The following is a 14,261-nucleotide window of genomic DNA, read 5'->3' as shown; positions in this document are numbered from 1 at the left end:
GTTGGAATACCCAGCTGCTTACAAGAGCCAAACTTCTGGTTGGCGATTTTAGGTGTTCATGTAGAATTCGGAGCTAATCCACTATCTTCATTATTCTCTATACTTTCTTTACAGCAGCAGATCCACTGGCAGCAAAACAGCCCCACAGCATAGCACTTCCACCAGTAGGTATGATAGCAGCAGCAAGCTTTAAGGTGCTTCGTCTGGAGCAAAAGCCTCTGTCTTGCAACAGCAGCCTCTCAGCTCATGGCAATGCAAAAACAGGCTCGACTGCTGACACTGACACCTGTCTTCCAGCAGCTTCTAAATCGTTGCAGACTTGCTTTTTTAGTGTTTGTTTGCTTGACTCTTGACCACGCTGACCCGCTCTCTCTCAGCAGCAGGGGGATAGTTTGTGTTTTCTTCTTGATCGCGGCAGTGACACGACTGTGCCGTGTACTTTAAACTTACAAACCACAGTTGATCTTGGGACCTGCAGCTGCTTCGAAATGGCTTCAAGTGACTTTCCTGACATGTTCAAATCAGTAATGGGCTTTTTTCAGATCGATGCTGCAATCGCATTGTAGTGTTTGTGGCTGAGTCTAGTGGGTGTTTCAACCAGCCCTGTTAAAATAAGTCCAGAAAAGTCACAAGTTGTCATCAGTAATAAACACTAAAGTTAAGAGGCCATGCTACAAGGAAATCACACAACTTTCCACACTTCTCTGTACACCTAAATTGATTGTTCAGGTTATTGTACATGTACAGTATATTTTTCAGCCAGCAGATTTGGGCTTGGAGAAAGAGCTTGGGGGCCATGGCAGCCCAGTGGGAGAAAAGAGAGAACAAACTGGAGTTTTGACAACCGACATAGAAGGAGTAAGAAAATTCGGGGAACTGAATTAAGTTCAGTTTATTCTGAAATCCCACAATGAAGGTCCCAAAAGTTGTTTGTGAATTTCATTGATTGTGTTATTAATTTGCATGTCACTTAATTTCATTGAAGAGTGATTCATTTTATCTTTTTTTTTTTTTTTTCCATTGGAGCCATTATACCCTCGTCAATTATCTTTTCACTTGATTCTGAATTTTGAAACACTTTGTCTCAACATAAGCTCTAAAAACGTTTAATACTACTCAAATGATGGTTCACAGGTTTCGCGGTACTTGCTGTTTATCTCATGTACAGCTCTAATGAGTGGTGAAGTGGGGACAAGTATGATGCAAACCGAGGTTTAAGGTCGTTTCTGCACCCACTTATGGATGGTTGTGAGAGTGGACATTTTATTTTACCAGTTTCCACAAATGTTGAGATTTATAAAACATGCTTTTGAAACTGAAGTGCACCCACACGTTGGCTTTCTGTGTTGAAGGTGCCGCTCTAATTTTTCACTTCCGTGTTGGCCTTGCTGCTTCCCACTTTTCTGACTGACTCATTCACTCTGCCGGAAAAGGAACCCACAAATTGAGGTGACTAGCTGTACTGGGACATCTACTTCATCATCCCATTTAGAACATTTAAAATATTTTTCAAAAACGATTTCCGAAGCTGGAAACTGATTTAGCACAACCTTAGTAAATACTGGTTCAATCAATTCAACTGTTAAACCTGTTATCTCTCCTCAGCCTGTGATGTTGTCACTTTCGGTAGTCAAAAAGACAGATTTTGCAGGAAATTGTTCAGGAGGGCAAAAGAACATCACTCTGTAACATCACTCATCAAATGTACTTTTAAATGTCCTATGTTTTTGTAATTCAACAAGATCGACACCGTGATTACTTTGGGTTTCACTTAAAAAAGAGTGTGCCATGTTGTCTGACTATGGAGGGAGGCTCTGATGAATAGAACTGGACCGAATTGGCCAGCCCAATACATTAAAATCTGCATTGAAATGGTGCTACCCTTATATTAGTTGGTGCTGGTATAACGTTAACCATTTGGTGAGTGGACAACTTTTTTTCTAGGGAAACTACCTAGCCTGGAGAATCTACCAGTTACACTATCTCAATATTCTAAGCAGAGGTATCACACATCTGGGGCAAGTGGTCAAAAAATGATGTTTAAGTGAACTAAGTAACAAGCATTTGTATGTACATGTACACTATATATATATATATATATATATATATATATATATATACTGTTTGGTTTACGATAGAATACTCTCACATTTAAAGGTGCAACTTGCAGTGTACTTTCTGCTGTGGTCACAATTCTGTTACGCTAAGCGCAGGTTCTGTAACTCAGCAGGCATTCCTGTCAGGCATTTGTGTTGTGATCTAATCAGTGAAGACAAAGTGTGTGAGGATGCACAAAGGTTATACAGAGCCTCTGTATTTTCGCTTCAAACTTTTACTTTGTCTGTTTTTCTTTCTGCTTTAGCAGGCAGCCCGGATGCAAGGAACACTTCAGCAAAAACCCTTTCATGCATGTGATGCAGACATTGGCCATCAATCAGCTGCTTCTCAAACAGATGTTGAGATTATTATTATCTGCAATGTTAATGGCATCATGTTTCTAATTAGGATGGAGCACTTTGTGTTTTTGAAAACTGCTACATAAATATAGCTTATAAGTGTTATTCTTCAGTGCCAGTATCTAATGTGTGAGCATATCTGCATTTTCCAGTGGCCTGCATGTCTGTCCAAGGTTGTAAATATATGAGTGCTATCACTACTATAAATGTATTTCAGCCTAAGTGGATCAAAGCACAAGACAAAAATAGTAGTACAGTATCATCTCTCATCATCATTAAATTATTATAATTGTATATCACTTAGGAGGGAAATGTAGTTTAACTCTTTAAATAATCCTAAATGTTTGTGGACTCTTCATGCACTCTTCCTCACACTGAGGAAACTCACTTTTAATTTATTATGACATGAATGAATGCATGATAAAAGCTCTTTGAATCAAACACACACCAGACGGGGGGATTATTTCTGAAATTTAATGATCAGAGGGAAGGAAATCAAAAGCAGGCAAGGGGAAAATCCCTCTCACCTCCCCGGCAAACTTCACCTTGAGCACAACACATAAATAATCTGAGGTGGAAAGAGCTGCTGCCTCCAAATGAAATGTCATCTCATTAAAGCTGTCGACATTAGTTAGTAAACATATTTATTACATTCCACACTGGTAAGCACTCCACTGATCAAAGACAGCACTGTCAGGAAGGTGATGGTTTAATGTCTTTGTTTAAATCCATTTAACAAAACAGACAGTGGAAGACAAAGCGGCTGCAAGGTGGTGATTCTATAATCTAGCTGGAACTGACTCAGTTTGATGCTCTGCTAGGCATTTTTACCGCGGTTTCACCAAGACAAATACCATGACGAAAATACATGTCATTTAGCTATACACTAATAAGTAAACATGGCTTTTGTGCCATTTTATTAGTTAGGACAGCTGAACATTTTAAGATTAAAAACGCTCTGCTTTGAATAGGAATTGTTGAAATACCTAATTTAAAATCCCTTTTTCTGTAGTGGAGGCTTTAAATTTAAGTGTTGTTGACTTACTAGTTGAAACATTCATTTTTCAGTCCTCTAGTGTCAAACTCTTCAAAGTAACTATAAGTAAAAACATTTTTCTTGAGGGGGACTCTGAGAGTGTTGTTATCAACTAAAACATCTGTTTAAGGGCACCACCAGTGGTTTAACTTCTCTCCCTCCTGCAGTGATGTACAGTACATGTGTACCGCAGGGCAGGGGTGTGTGCATGGCTGTGGTATCACTGATATTCGGCAGGCATCACATTTTCATACAGAGAGGGCAGACTGTGTTTAACTCTGAAAATGACAGTTTTCACCATCTTACCGGCGTATTCCGGGTCCACATGAGGAGGGTAGAAGCGAAAGTTGATGAAAAAGGGGATGGGCATTCCATACTTGAACCACTCCACCACGTAGGGCTGGCCGTTCAGGGGGTGGGACACGTCGCATCCCAGGATGACGTTCTCTCCTGCACGTGCCGTCACAAACTGGGGCTCCTCTCGCACTCCGTGGGCACCTGGGAGAACAACAAAGCCGGGTCAGCAACACAGCTACAAGGTCATGTGAAGCCTGCACACTCGAGCTGCAAGTTACAGTGTAAAGAAAAAACAACTGCGTTCACATTTTTGAATCTTCACATATTCAGCGGTCACATTTGTGTCTGTACAGTAAGTTAGTCAGTAAGTCTTTTTGCTCAAAAACTAGTTTGACACTGTAGAAAAAATAGGCTTTTTGGCAATATATGAGAAGATAGACATGACTTTGCACATGTCGGTCCCCTAAATCTGAAGTTAGAAATCAGCATAAATACAGGAAACAAGGTGTAACAGTTAGCCAACTGTTTCTTGGTTTTACATTTTTTTTTGGTATATTCATTTTTGTTAATAAATGAGTTTTAAAGAAGCTGGTAGGCAATTTTTTCGTTACTTTTGGACAGAGCCAGGCTAGCTTTGCCACAGTTTTCTTTCAGATTTACATTTAAATGCATAATATGTCATTTCTGCCGCTCGACATTTGCTGAGAGTCGTGTGAGGAAGCCCGGACAGAGATTCTACTACTCAGATCTGGAGCCACTAACAGATGGAAGGAACGTTCACTCACAAAAAATCTTCACTCACTGTCTGGTGAGTGCTGAGTTTAGTGAGAGGCAGCTGGGTAGCTAATGGCTAATGTGCAGTGAAGTCATCTGGTGAATACAACGCAAATAATCCTGCTGGTTGTGAATACACCATTATCAGCCATCATTGCTGAGGAATTTAATCTGTCACGACTCGAACATTTCTTTTGACATAATGTACAAAACTCGACAAAACATACAACAAATGTATTGTAATTTTTAGAAACTAATAATATTAAATCTTTAATAAACTGTTATAACTGTGTTAATGCAACTTATCATTTAACTAACAAGCATTTTTGCAGAATGTTCATTGTGGGGACTCGTCAGCAGTCTAGTATTTGAAGCATAGGAAAAGAAAATACCTGTTCACATCCAGGTTTATATTTTTTGAGCCTGTGCTGGCCTCACCTTTCATTGACAGGCCTGTTTCTCTGATCTTTAAGCTATTGTGGAATAAGTCAATTTGAAGTAAACAACATAGGCGCTGGGTAAGATGATTGCACTAGTTTGACAGAAAAGCCAAAGTGCATATAAGAGATGGTTCAGATTAGAAAGAAATATAGAAAGAGGGTCTTTAGAAGGCAATAGAGTTTCACCCAGGAAGTGAGTGTTTAAGCCTGATAACACAAACATGTTCTAAGCTACAAGTTCCATCACTCAGGACAGCAAAGACTGCCTGTGACAAATCCAATACAGAGCCAAGGCCAATGGGTGGGGGGGAAGCAAGATTAACGACACTTGCAGACACATGAACGTGATTTATCTCAACAGAATCTTTTTCATCTAATTTGTCTGACAGAATGTGGGCAGACAGAAACATGAAAGGCGTAATGTGACAGTAATGCACCTGATGCTTAATAATACCTGGACCTTCAACCTTTCACAAAAAGAATCCCCTACATTAGCACCGCGACGGAGCAATCCCAGTGAAACAGTTGTCTGTGGGCTAGCTGCTGAATGGCCACATCGATCCCAGGCTAATTACTATGTAGTTGGGCTTTATGAGCGGAAACCCGGTGTGGTAGCATTTTACCAGTCGATACAGCTAATCAGATGTACTCACTGCTCGTTCCTCTGTGGCCTGTAAGGAAGCAGGAAGGCAGCGAGCTACTTCTGTACACAGATGATGGCCTACTGCCTGCACCGCCTCTCATTAGTGAGAGCAAACAGTGTAAGGGGAACCAACAGGACTTAATCTGTTACATCTGCAAACAACCATGGCAAGGACGAATGACTTGGCTTGGTGTTATATTCTGTAGCAAAGCATATCATAATGAGTGTGAGTCAGTGAAACAGCAACAAACCGTGAAACCATACTGAGTGCTGAGGAGTAGGAACTGAGACCGGTGGCCAGTGGATATTCTTGAGAGTTAACGCAACATGAACCAAGTTTGAAAAGAGCTCCGTCATCATCTACTTGGACTAATAGGACACATCTCAACATTTCCACTGCGAGCCCTCTGCTCACTGTGGTCACCACTCACTAACGCAGTCAATATGTCAAATGATGGTAGTGCAGCAACAGCATGGAATACCGCAGCAGTAGCCAAACTTCTCGTCAACCAATCTGGTTGTCTCGATCAGCCTTATTTATCTGCACTGCTACATAGGGTTGAGCCGATGGCTGACAGTCATCGACTGCCGAGCCCTGTACCATCGTAACATCGTGATTTATCAGGCCCCCACCAGAGAAAATGACAAGATGTTTGTTGTTGCTCAATGTCGTGTTTCCATGTCCCATTTTTATATTCTAATTACACCTGCCCAGTTAGACGAACCAAAGACACTTATAGTGGTGGTCGCTGCTGCTAGTGTGTTTCTTTCAGTCACCCTGCTGCATTTTCTTAGGTTAGCTAGTCAGCTAGGTGCGTTTCAACCTTCTGGCACTGAACAGTTAAATTACAGACATCGACCATCGACCGTCCCTACTGCCACAAGAATCAATGGCTCCTCCTTTATATGGTAACTGATAAACAGCATTAAATATGTAATATAGGCAATAATACATAAGAGAGCAGACTAATCAAACTTACTTGGTCATTCTTTCACTCGCTGTTCTTCAGATTATCAGAGCAAGATGGTTCAGTATTGACTTGCAAATATTTAATAATGCTACAGCTGGGACACAATGGCAGACAAGTGGTGATTTCATAAATAATTAAATAATAACTAACCAAACCCTCAATTAGCCGTGTCTTTTTACTGCAGCACACAGATGGAACCTGAAACAGTGAAAAGAAGTCCATAACCTCACTCGGAGTGAATGAAAATAATGAATTTGGGGACACATTTTTCACTTAGATTGCAGCATATGAGTTGTGTGCAGAATTCGTAGCAGGCTAAATAAAGAGGGTTTTTTAATCTTATTCAATAAATAAGCTAAATAAGAAAAACTTGCTGCTCAAAAAGTTACAGTTGACAGAATTAAATAAACATATGTAATAAAAAAATATTTCAAATGTAGACTTGCTTGACATAAATTCAGCTGGTAAAAAAAAAAGTAGTGCACTAACACACAAACAGTAGGAGGAAGGCAAACACAACAATCACTGAAAGCAGAATGGGATAGTAAGGCGGTGATGCTCCGAGCTATCTTAGTCTACATTTCCTTCAGCAGAGGTGCTGTGTGTCACAGCAAGAAAATGGTCGGAAAAACAGCTTGCTTATAGCACAAAACAATCAAAGGATGACATTCTGCTCAGCTTCAGTCCCGGCACTGGATATTTCACTGGATGTGCTCATTGTGTATCCATCTTGCACTGACAACCTGAGCTTTCAAACGCATATTAAGGCTGTTGTAGGAAAGCATGAAAGGCCTCCACAGTCACCTTGAACTGAGGTCAATGTGAAAAGAAACTAATTATCAAGGTTTTACATTAAACAGAAGACATTTATCTTATAATTAGGCCTAATTGTGAATGCCAGCCTTATGGAATTAAAAAACAACACAGATTCAAAGTGAAATGTAAATCAACAAATACCAGGAGAGCTGGGTTTCCCCAAACCAGGGCTGAGAGGAACAGCATGCAACACAACACTGCAATCGCCTTGTTAAATACTAAGAACAATATGGAATATCTCAGAATACATCATTACCATGACAGGACTATAATTGCCACACTATACAGTATACAGCATCCCTATGTGGTGTACAGTATACAGAGTATATTACATCACTGAGAGGCAGCGTGTAGCAGAAGAAGCCTTTGGAATCGTGATTTGATGTGTGTGCGTGCTCTCATGCTCGCCGGCAGAAGCAGATAATAACCGAGCAAGTGTGCTTTTCCCAGTGGTAACCCCCCCCCCCCCATCCCCATCCCCTCACTCACACACATGCACACGTACTACCTCAAGCGGCGCTACATGTTGATTGGCTGCCGGTGACATCATGGCAGATAGCAGAAAAACAGGCCCGCTGGAAGGTATGACTTCACTGTTTATAACTCATGAGACGGAGAGGGAGCAAAGAGACGCAGAGAGGAGAAGCAGAGCCGATGTGCTCATCTTCTGCACACCTATAAGAGTTCAGCTCATTTACAATCAAAGACCCAGGGGAGGGCACCATCGCAAGGTATAACCACCAAGGTGCGCTCACACAAACACAAACACATCCACGCATGAATAGTATTAGGAATGTCAGCAAGGTGAATGAGGAGTTCATGTTTGCTGTGTATTTGTGATTATTTCCCGTAGAACTTAGACTTGTGTAAGATCACCATCAGGTTGAAAATATATTCCGCAGCAATATCATTTCCCTATATTAATAACCCTAACCCCATAAGTCAGGTTTGCAGAAATCTTATCAGAATTCCCAGAATATCATTTAATTCCACTGCTACCCTGTGATTATTAGGATTTCAGTACATTAGGATAAACAGCTGTTGAAGTGAATTCTCTGGTCAGGTTCTTTTAAACAATTGCAGAGGAAGAAGAAGAAAATGAACATTAAACAAACAAATACCATGTGAAAAGAATTATGGAAATATGGAATTTGTGCTTCTTTCTGTTTTCCATCTCTGTCAGTTTTTCAGTTGCCACTGTTTGCACTCAGGATCTCAATGTAAAAATTGGAAATATGCAGAAGAACTGGTGGATTGGCGCACTTATGCACAGGTATCAACACTGCTGTCAATAGAGTTGTGCCCCTGTGTTCTACTGTATACAGCTATAAACTATCTGACTGTGACAACAAGGCAAAAATGTCAGTTGCTGTCATCAGAGGGTCATGAGTTCAGAATAGTGCTTCTGCCTTGGTTGACAGTTTATTTGGCTTTGCAAAATTCAGAAGCTTTTTTTTTTTATTTCTTGCCAACATTGTCTAGTGAACCTACAACTAGTCGTGGGACTGAGTTTTAATTGTAAGAAAAAAGAAGTGTATAATTTACTTGACTGATAAAAGGAAAAGTAGCTGCTTCAAGTCTGCGTAGGCTACATCCTTCCTCAAGGACTGCAGTTACCTCTGAATGAGGCAAACGTTTAATTTCAGCTTTGAGACACAATGCTCACATCACCTGACCAAAGAACACAATTGTCTAATGTGGAGTTAGTGTGAAGAGGGCCACAGCGGTGCTAGTGGTTTCTAAGATCCAAGTGCCACAGTCCATCACTGTTCCGTTTCTGTGCAAGTTCTGCTATTTAAAAAGGAATTTAACCATCGACACTGCAAATATACAAAACATTCATGCGGCAACAGATGCTGCATTTGAAGGCATTCAAGGTCAACTGTCCCACACTTTTAACAGCCAAAGTGCTCATACTAATGGGATTTTTTTTAAGTGCATTTCATATTATTGCTTTTGAAAAGAAAAATAATACTGCATCATCCGGTTCAGTGTTTATTAATAGATGCAAACATGGGGAATTCATTTTTACTATATTTCAAAACTGCTGTTAGCATTGTTGTAGTTTTAGCTGCTCTCTGCTGGTTCTCAAAGCAAAGTTGAACCACCTCTATAAAGTTCTTTGTCCTGGATAAAGCAGGCAGGGGAACCAGAAAATTTATTTTCTCTTTTACTACATGAGCAGGGGGAGAAGAGAAATGGGTAACTGACCAAATACTCCATTACAGTGATTACTGTTGGAACATAGAGCTATTTAACACTTATTTTAACAAGAAAATAACAGCAGTTTTTAGTCTGATAGCAGTATTTTAGGAAAGGCTGATGCAGTTTCAGGCAATAATAATCATAGTAAGGGAAGAGGACACTACCACATTCCCAGTTTGCAGCAGAACCATGATGAAAGCAGAGAGGCATAAACTGCAATGACAGAGAAGACATGAGGCTATGTTCCATCAGCTAGGAAGATCATTGGTTGACAGAAAAGCTCTGGACTTAGTCCAGCAGATCACTGGGTAACACCTGAGAGGACACTGCAAGAAGGACATTAGAAGGCTAACTGTCTTCCTGTTTGAACTTGCTCTATACGTTTTACTTTAAAACAAACTGTTTCAGATATAAAATAATATTGATATAGGGGTGGAGGATCTACCCAAAACAAAATATTATGTTGAATTTAAATGCAATCACAATGCACAATCTGTATTGCATTCTTATTTGTGTTTTTTTCTTTTTTATGCCAAAGCTCCTCAAGTGCCATAACTATAAAATCACATTGCATTATTCATATTATTATATGTCAGCCAAGGAAAAGCCACAGGAAGTGAGTTGTCCGATCATATTCGCCATCTAGTTGGCTACATCACTCTACTGTTCATGTAGCATGGAGCAGGATAATAAATATCTCCATCTCTACATTTAATTTGAAAAGTAGATTGCGGATGTCTTTAAAATCAACACCAATCAAAAGTTGTCTGATTGTCTATTAAGAAACATGTAGTTTACACAAGTATTTACTGCCAAAGCTACTGCAAAGAAAACAGAGAACATATGAATATGACACTTTGATAGGTGCATCTGTTTCATAATGCTCCAGTACTGTAAGTCTGTAGGTCTGTTAGTGACATTTGTTTCAAGGTCCCTTTGTGTCAAAGATAAACTGTTCTCCTCTGATATATGACAATATAACAGAAGATGTGTGACAGTATAATCCTGTGCAACAGAACAGACAGACCTATTTTCACATTAGAGCTTTGCAGAAAACCACATTCCTGTATTTATTCAAGGTGACAAACGAGACCGTTAATGCAAATTCAGTAGTGCAATAAATAAACAATACAAGTATGACACATCGCCACACACGACACACTCTAGAATACTATTTCAGCTGAGACTGTGTGTTGGCACTTAAAACACTGAATATACTCAAGCTTCCCTCGTTCCTGTCTCAGCTGGTCCCCTGGCTCAATCCTGGCACTGTCTAGCAGCGACAACTGGCCCACTCTGCTAAGTGCCAACAAAAATGAAAAATAAATGAGATTTTTACACAATACAACATAAATTATTGATGACTATGGCAAGGTCAGTGTATTATCATGCAGCCTATTACTCTTGCACCTGCACTGCCAGTCTTCCTGTATCTTAGTGCAAAGTAGAGCTCGGTGATGATGCTAATAAAACGACAGCCCTGTGAAATTAATGGAGGCATTAATAATGTTGCCAGTCAGCCCACTAAGCCAATGGGATGTACAATGTGATAAAGGTCTACAACCGCACTTCTTCTATTGGAATACATTGCTCACTACACATGTTTTCACAGTTCAAAACAATCCAGAACAGGTCGGCCAGATCACCCTGTTTGCAGGCAGAGTTAGTTTACAAGAGCTAATTTCTTGACTCACTCACAGAAAATGTGTATTTTGGAAAAATGTTACTTCTTTCATACTGGCGCTTGGCCTCTAAACCCCATCACCATCTGCTAGTGAAATCTGCAGGCTTAAATTCTGGGGCTTAAAATTATGCAGACTCTGTGATGGCAGCAACCACTTCGCACTTTGTTTGAAATGTGAGCATTTGTATGTGTGTCACAAGAGGACCAAATCATTCATTCAATCTTGTTTCGCCACATTTTAGTCTATAACACTCATGTCGGTAACAGTAACAAGACTCCACTTTAGTCTACATGCTCATGGCTTATCTGTGTGCTGAAGTGCTCACAATGAAACTTCGAAAGCTAATGTTTCAGAGGAGGAATACAGTTTGTCATGTTCACCATCTTAGTGTAGCATGTTAGGAGGTTATGTTTACACCCGTGTCCATGTGTTGGTTGGTTGGTTTGTTGGCAGGAATACACAAAAGCTACTCAACAGATTTCCACAAAACTTGGGTCACAGCCAGGAATACCCCCATTAACTTTTAGTGCAGCTCAGGATATCGGGTGGATCAAGGAACTTCTTCTTTTGCAACACAGGCAGTTTTCCACATTTTCCTCAATTTCAGAAGCTAGCATCTCCTGGATCTCAGCAACTTTCCAGTTGTTCATCTTGACATCCGGATGAATTCATGAACTGCAGTGTTTATCCTAGTCATCTTCACTATAACGTAACACCAGAGCACTACTGTTTACCCTCACCACACCTCGCAGTCGCACCTTGCCTGTTTAGAAGTGCAACATTGAAATGGGTCCAGTTCGTGGCGCAGCGTAGCGTTCCGAACAGTGTGTAATCAAATACACTGGTATATTAAAAATTTATATCATAATGAAAATATACACTGGTATTTGGTGTGAACCGGTATACTGCCCAGCACTACACCAGGGGAGAAAAATTGTATATGTTGTTAAGTGGGGTAATGACACTAATGACAGACGAGGAAGCTGTATAATACTGATGTCTGAACTTTACTTCAGTCACACTGCATTACATCTCTCTATAAAAGCAAGAAATCTCTGTCTGTGTGGCTTAAGGGTGTGCAACGTCGGATTTGTTAGGACTACAATGAAACCTGATTGATAAATGCTTTACAAATTCCGCTAGCATTGTAAACCATAGCCACCATAGTCACGTGTGCACCAGAGCCAATCACTGCACACCATAGCCAAGTGCGCACCAGAGACAATCATTGCAGAGCTCAAGCCCACAACACACCTTAAGAAACAAGCAGATTTATACCTGGACCAGGATTTTGCTGGCGGTTCGGTCCCGTTCAGTGCATCTAAACAGACTGTTGTGGATTAATGAGACTAAACGAGCTTGCAACGAGTCTGTTCGGGTCTGAGGTGATCCTGATACACGAGGACAACAAACTGGAATCAGAATCTGTGGATGTTTGTGTGTAGCTAGCTGCTAGCCCGCCTCCGCGGCCCACCTCCTGAGTCAACGGACACGCCGGCACGTCCAAAACCAGACTTACGGTAAATAATGTCCGCCACGAAGTAGGCAGCTAAGCCAAGAAACAGACCTGTTTCAAAGACATATTTGGGAGGCGGTGCTGAGGTGGGAAAGGATTTAACCCTTTCTGTGCTGCATTATTTTCCTACAACCTTTATATAGGTTTGACAATATTTCAGCCATTTCAGCGCCTATGCTTGTGGGGCTAGGGGAAATATCATGGGCTCACCAACGTGATTACAACACACCCTGCGGTGATCATTAATGTCTGTATCTAACAAATCTCTTAAAACCAAAAACGCAGTCAGTGGGAGGATTTATCCTCTGGAGACCTTGGAAGTCATTGGGATCTATTCAATAGCTGTTGAGACATTTCAGTCTGGACCAACATACTAAAGAACACTGCCATCCTTGTACTACATGTAAGCATTTTGCATGGCTTACTAGTACACATTTGTGAGCAAAAGCAGACTAATCCACATATAATGTCTACTGTAGTGGAACATTTCCTCCTTCTTACTGTCACTTGGCCTCTAAACTCCAGGACCATCTGCTACCAAAATCTGGAGGCTTAAATCTTGGGGCAACTTGTGCAGTGGCTACAAAGGCAAGAGTACACAGCACACTTTGCAAAAGTCAAATAGAAAACAATGGTGCCATTGTCGTTGAAACTAAAATACATGCGCTTTGTTTGATATGTTGATGTTTTCCTGTGTGTGTACCAGAGAAACAGAACATCCACTCATTCTAGTTTCCCCATGTTTTACTCTAGAATTCATCTCAGCCTGAGAAACACTGGCAGATGCAAATTACTGTGCAGCAGCGGATACATTACAATCCACCCTGTTACTTTATACTTAAAGGCAATACCCTTCCCTAAAATAAAGTGGTGCTTAAGCAGACTGCTAATCAGATGACTGTGCACAACAAAAAAATCTCTGCATTTATAAGCCCAAAGAGGGAATTTAAAAAAAAAAAAAAAAAAAACCAGCATCGAAATAGTTTCCTCACCCCAAAGCACGAGAAGAGGCCATTAAGAGCATCTATTCCCCTGCGTGACATCAAAGACGAGTAGAGTTTTAGATCAATAAAGCAAAATGTGCAAAACCATGTGAACTACAGTATATTCATAGGGCAAATACCTCCTGCAGGAAAAAGAAATCCACTTAGGAAGAGCTGTGAGTGAGACTGAATTGTGAAAACGAGTGTGCTGAAGCTCTTGTTCAGTTTAAATGGGTAGAAAAACAGAAATCAAAACATTTTGCCCATAAGCTTTGAGAAATTGCATTGCTCAATTGTGTTCATCGGCTTGTGCTACAACCCTCAGATATATCAGGGTGGCTTAAAATACTAATGCTACACCAAAGGGTGGGAGACTTGACCTAATTCTGGTCTCCTGCTCTCAAACAGGCATCTCTCATCATTTGGAATTCAAAGGAGA

General features: G+C 40.6%; 1 protein-coding gene across 4 annotated transcripts in view; it reads right to left on the bottom strand.

The window, feature by feature from the left end:
• The window catches only part of LOC119031861 (protein turtle homolog B-like), a 138,044-nt gene that overhangs the window by 101,196 nt on the left and 22,587 nt on the right, over positions 1–14,261 (bottom strand). For all 4 annotated transcript variants that reach the window (XM_037120620.1, XM_037120622.1, XM_037120621.1 and 1 more), the window contains exon 2: positions 3,799–3,990. In XM_037120620.1, the coding sequence (XP_036976515.1) occupies positions 3,799–3,990 (192 nt within the window). The remainder of the gene's footprint in view (positions 1–3,798; positions 3,991–14,261) is intronic.

Source organism: Acanthopagrus latus, chromosome 13 (assembly GCF_904848185.1).
Source record: "Acanthopagrus latus isolate v.2019 chromosome 13, fAcaLat1.1, whole genome shotgun sequence".
NCBI classification, from domain to species: Eukaryota; Metazoa; Chordata; class Actinopteri; order Spariformes; family Sparidae; genus Acanthopagrus; species Acanthopagrus latus.
The sequence above is the reverse complement of the archived record's forward strand: the minus strand, read 5'-3'. Positions and strand labels throughout refer to the sequence as shown.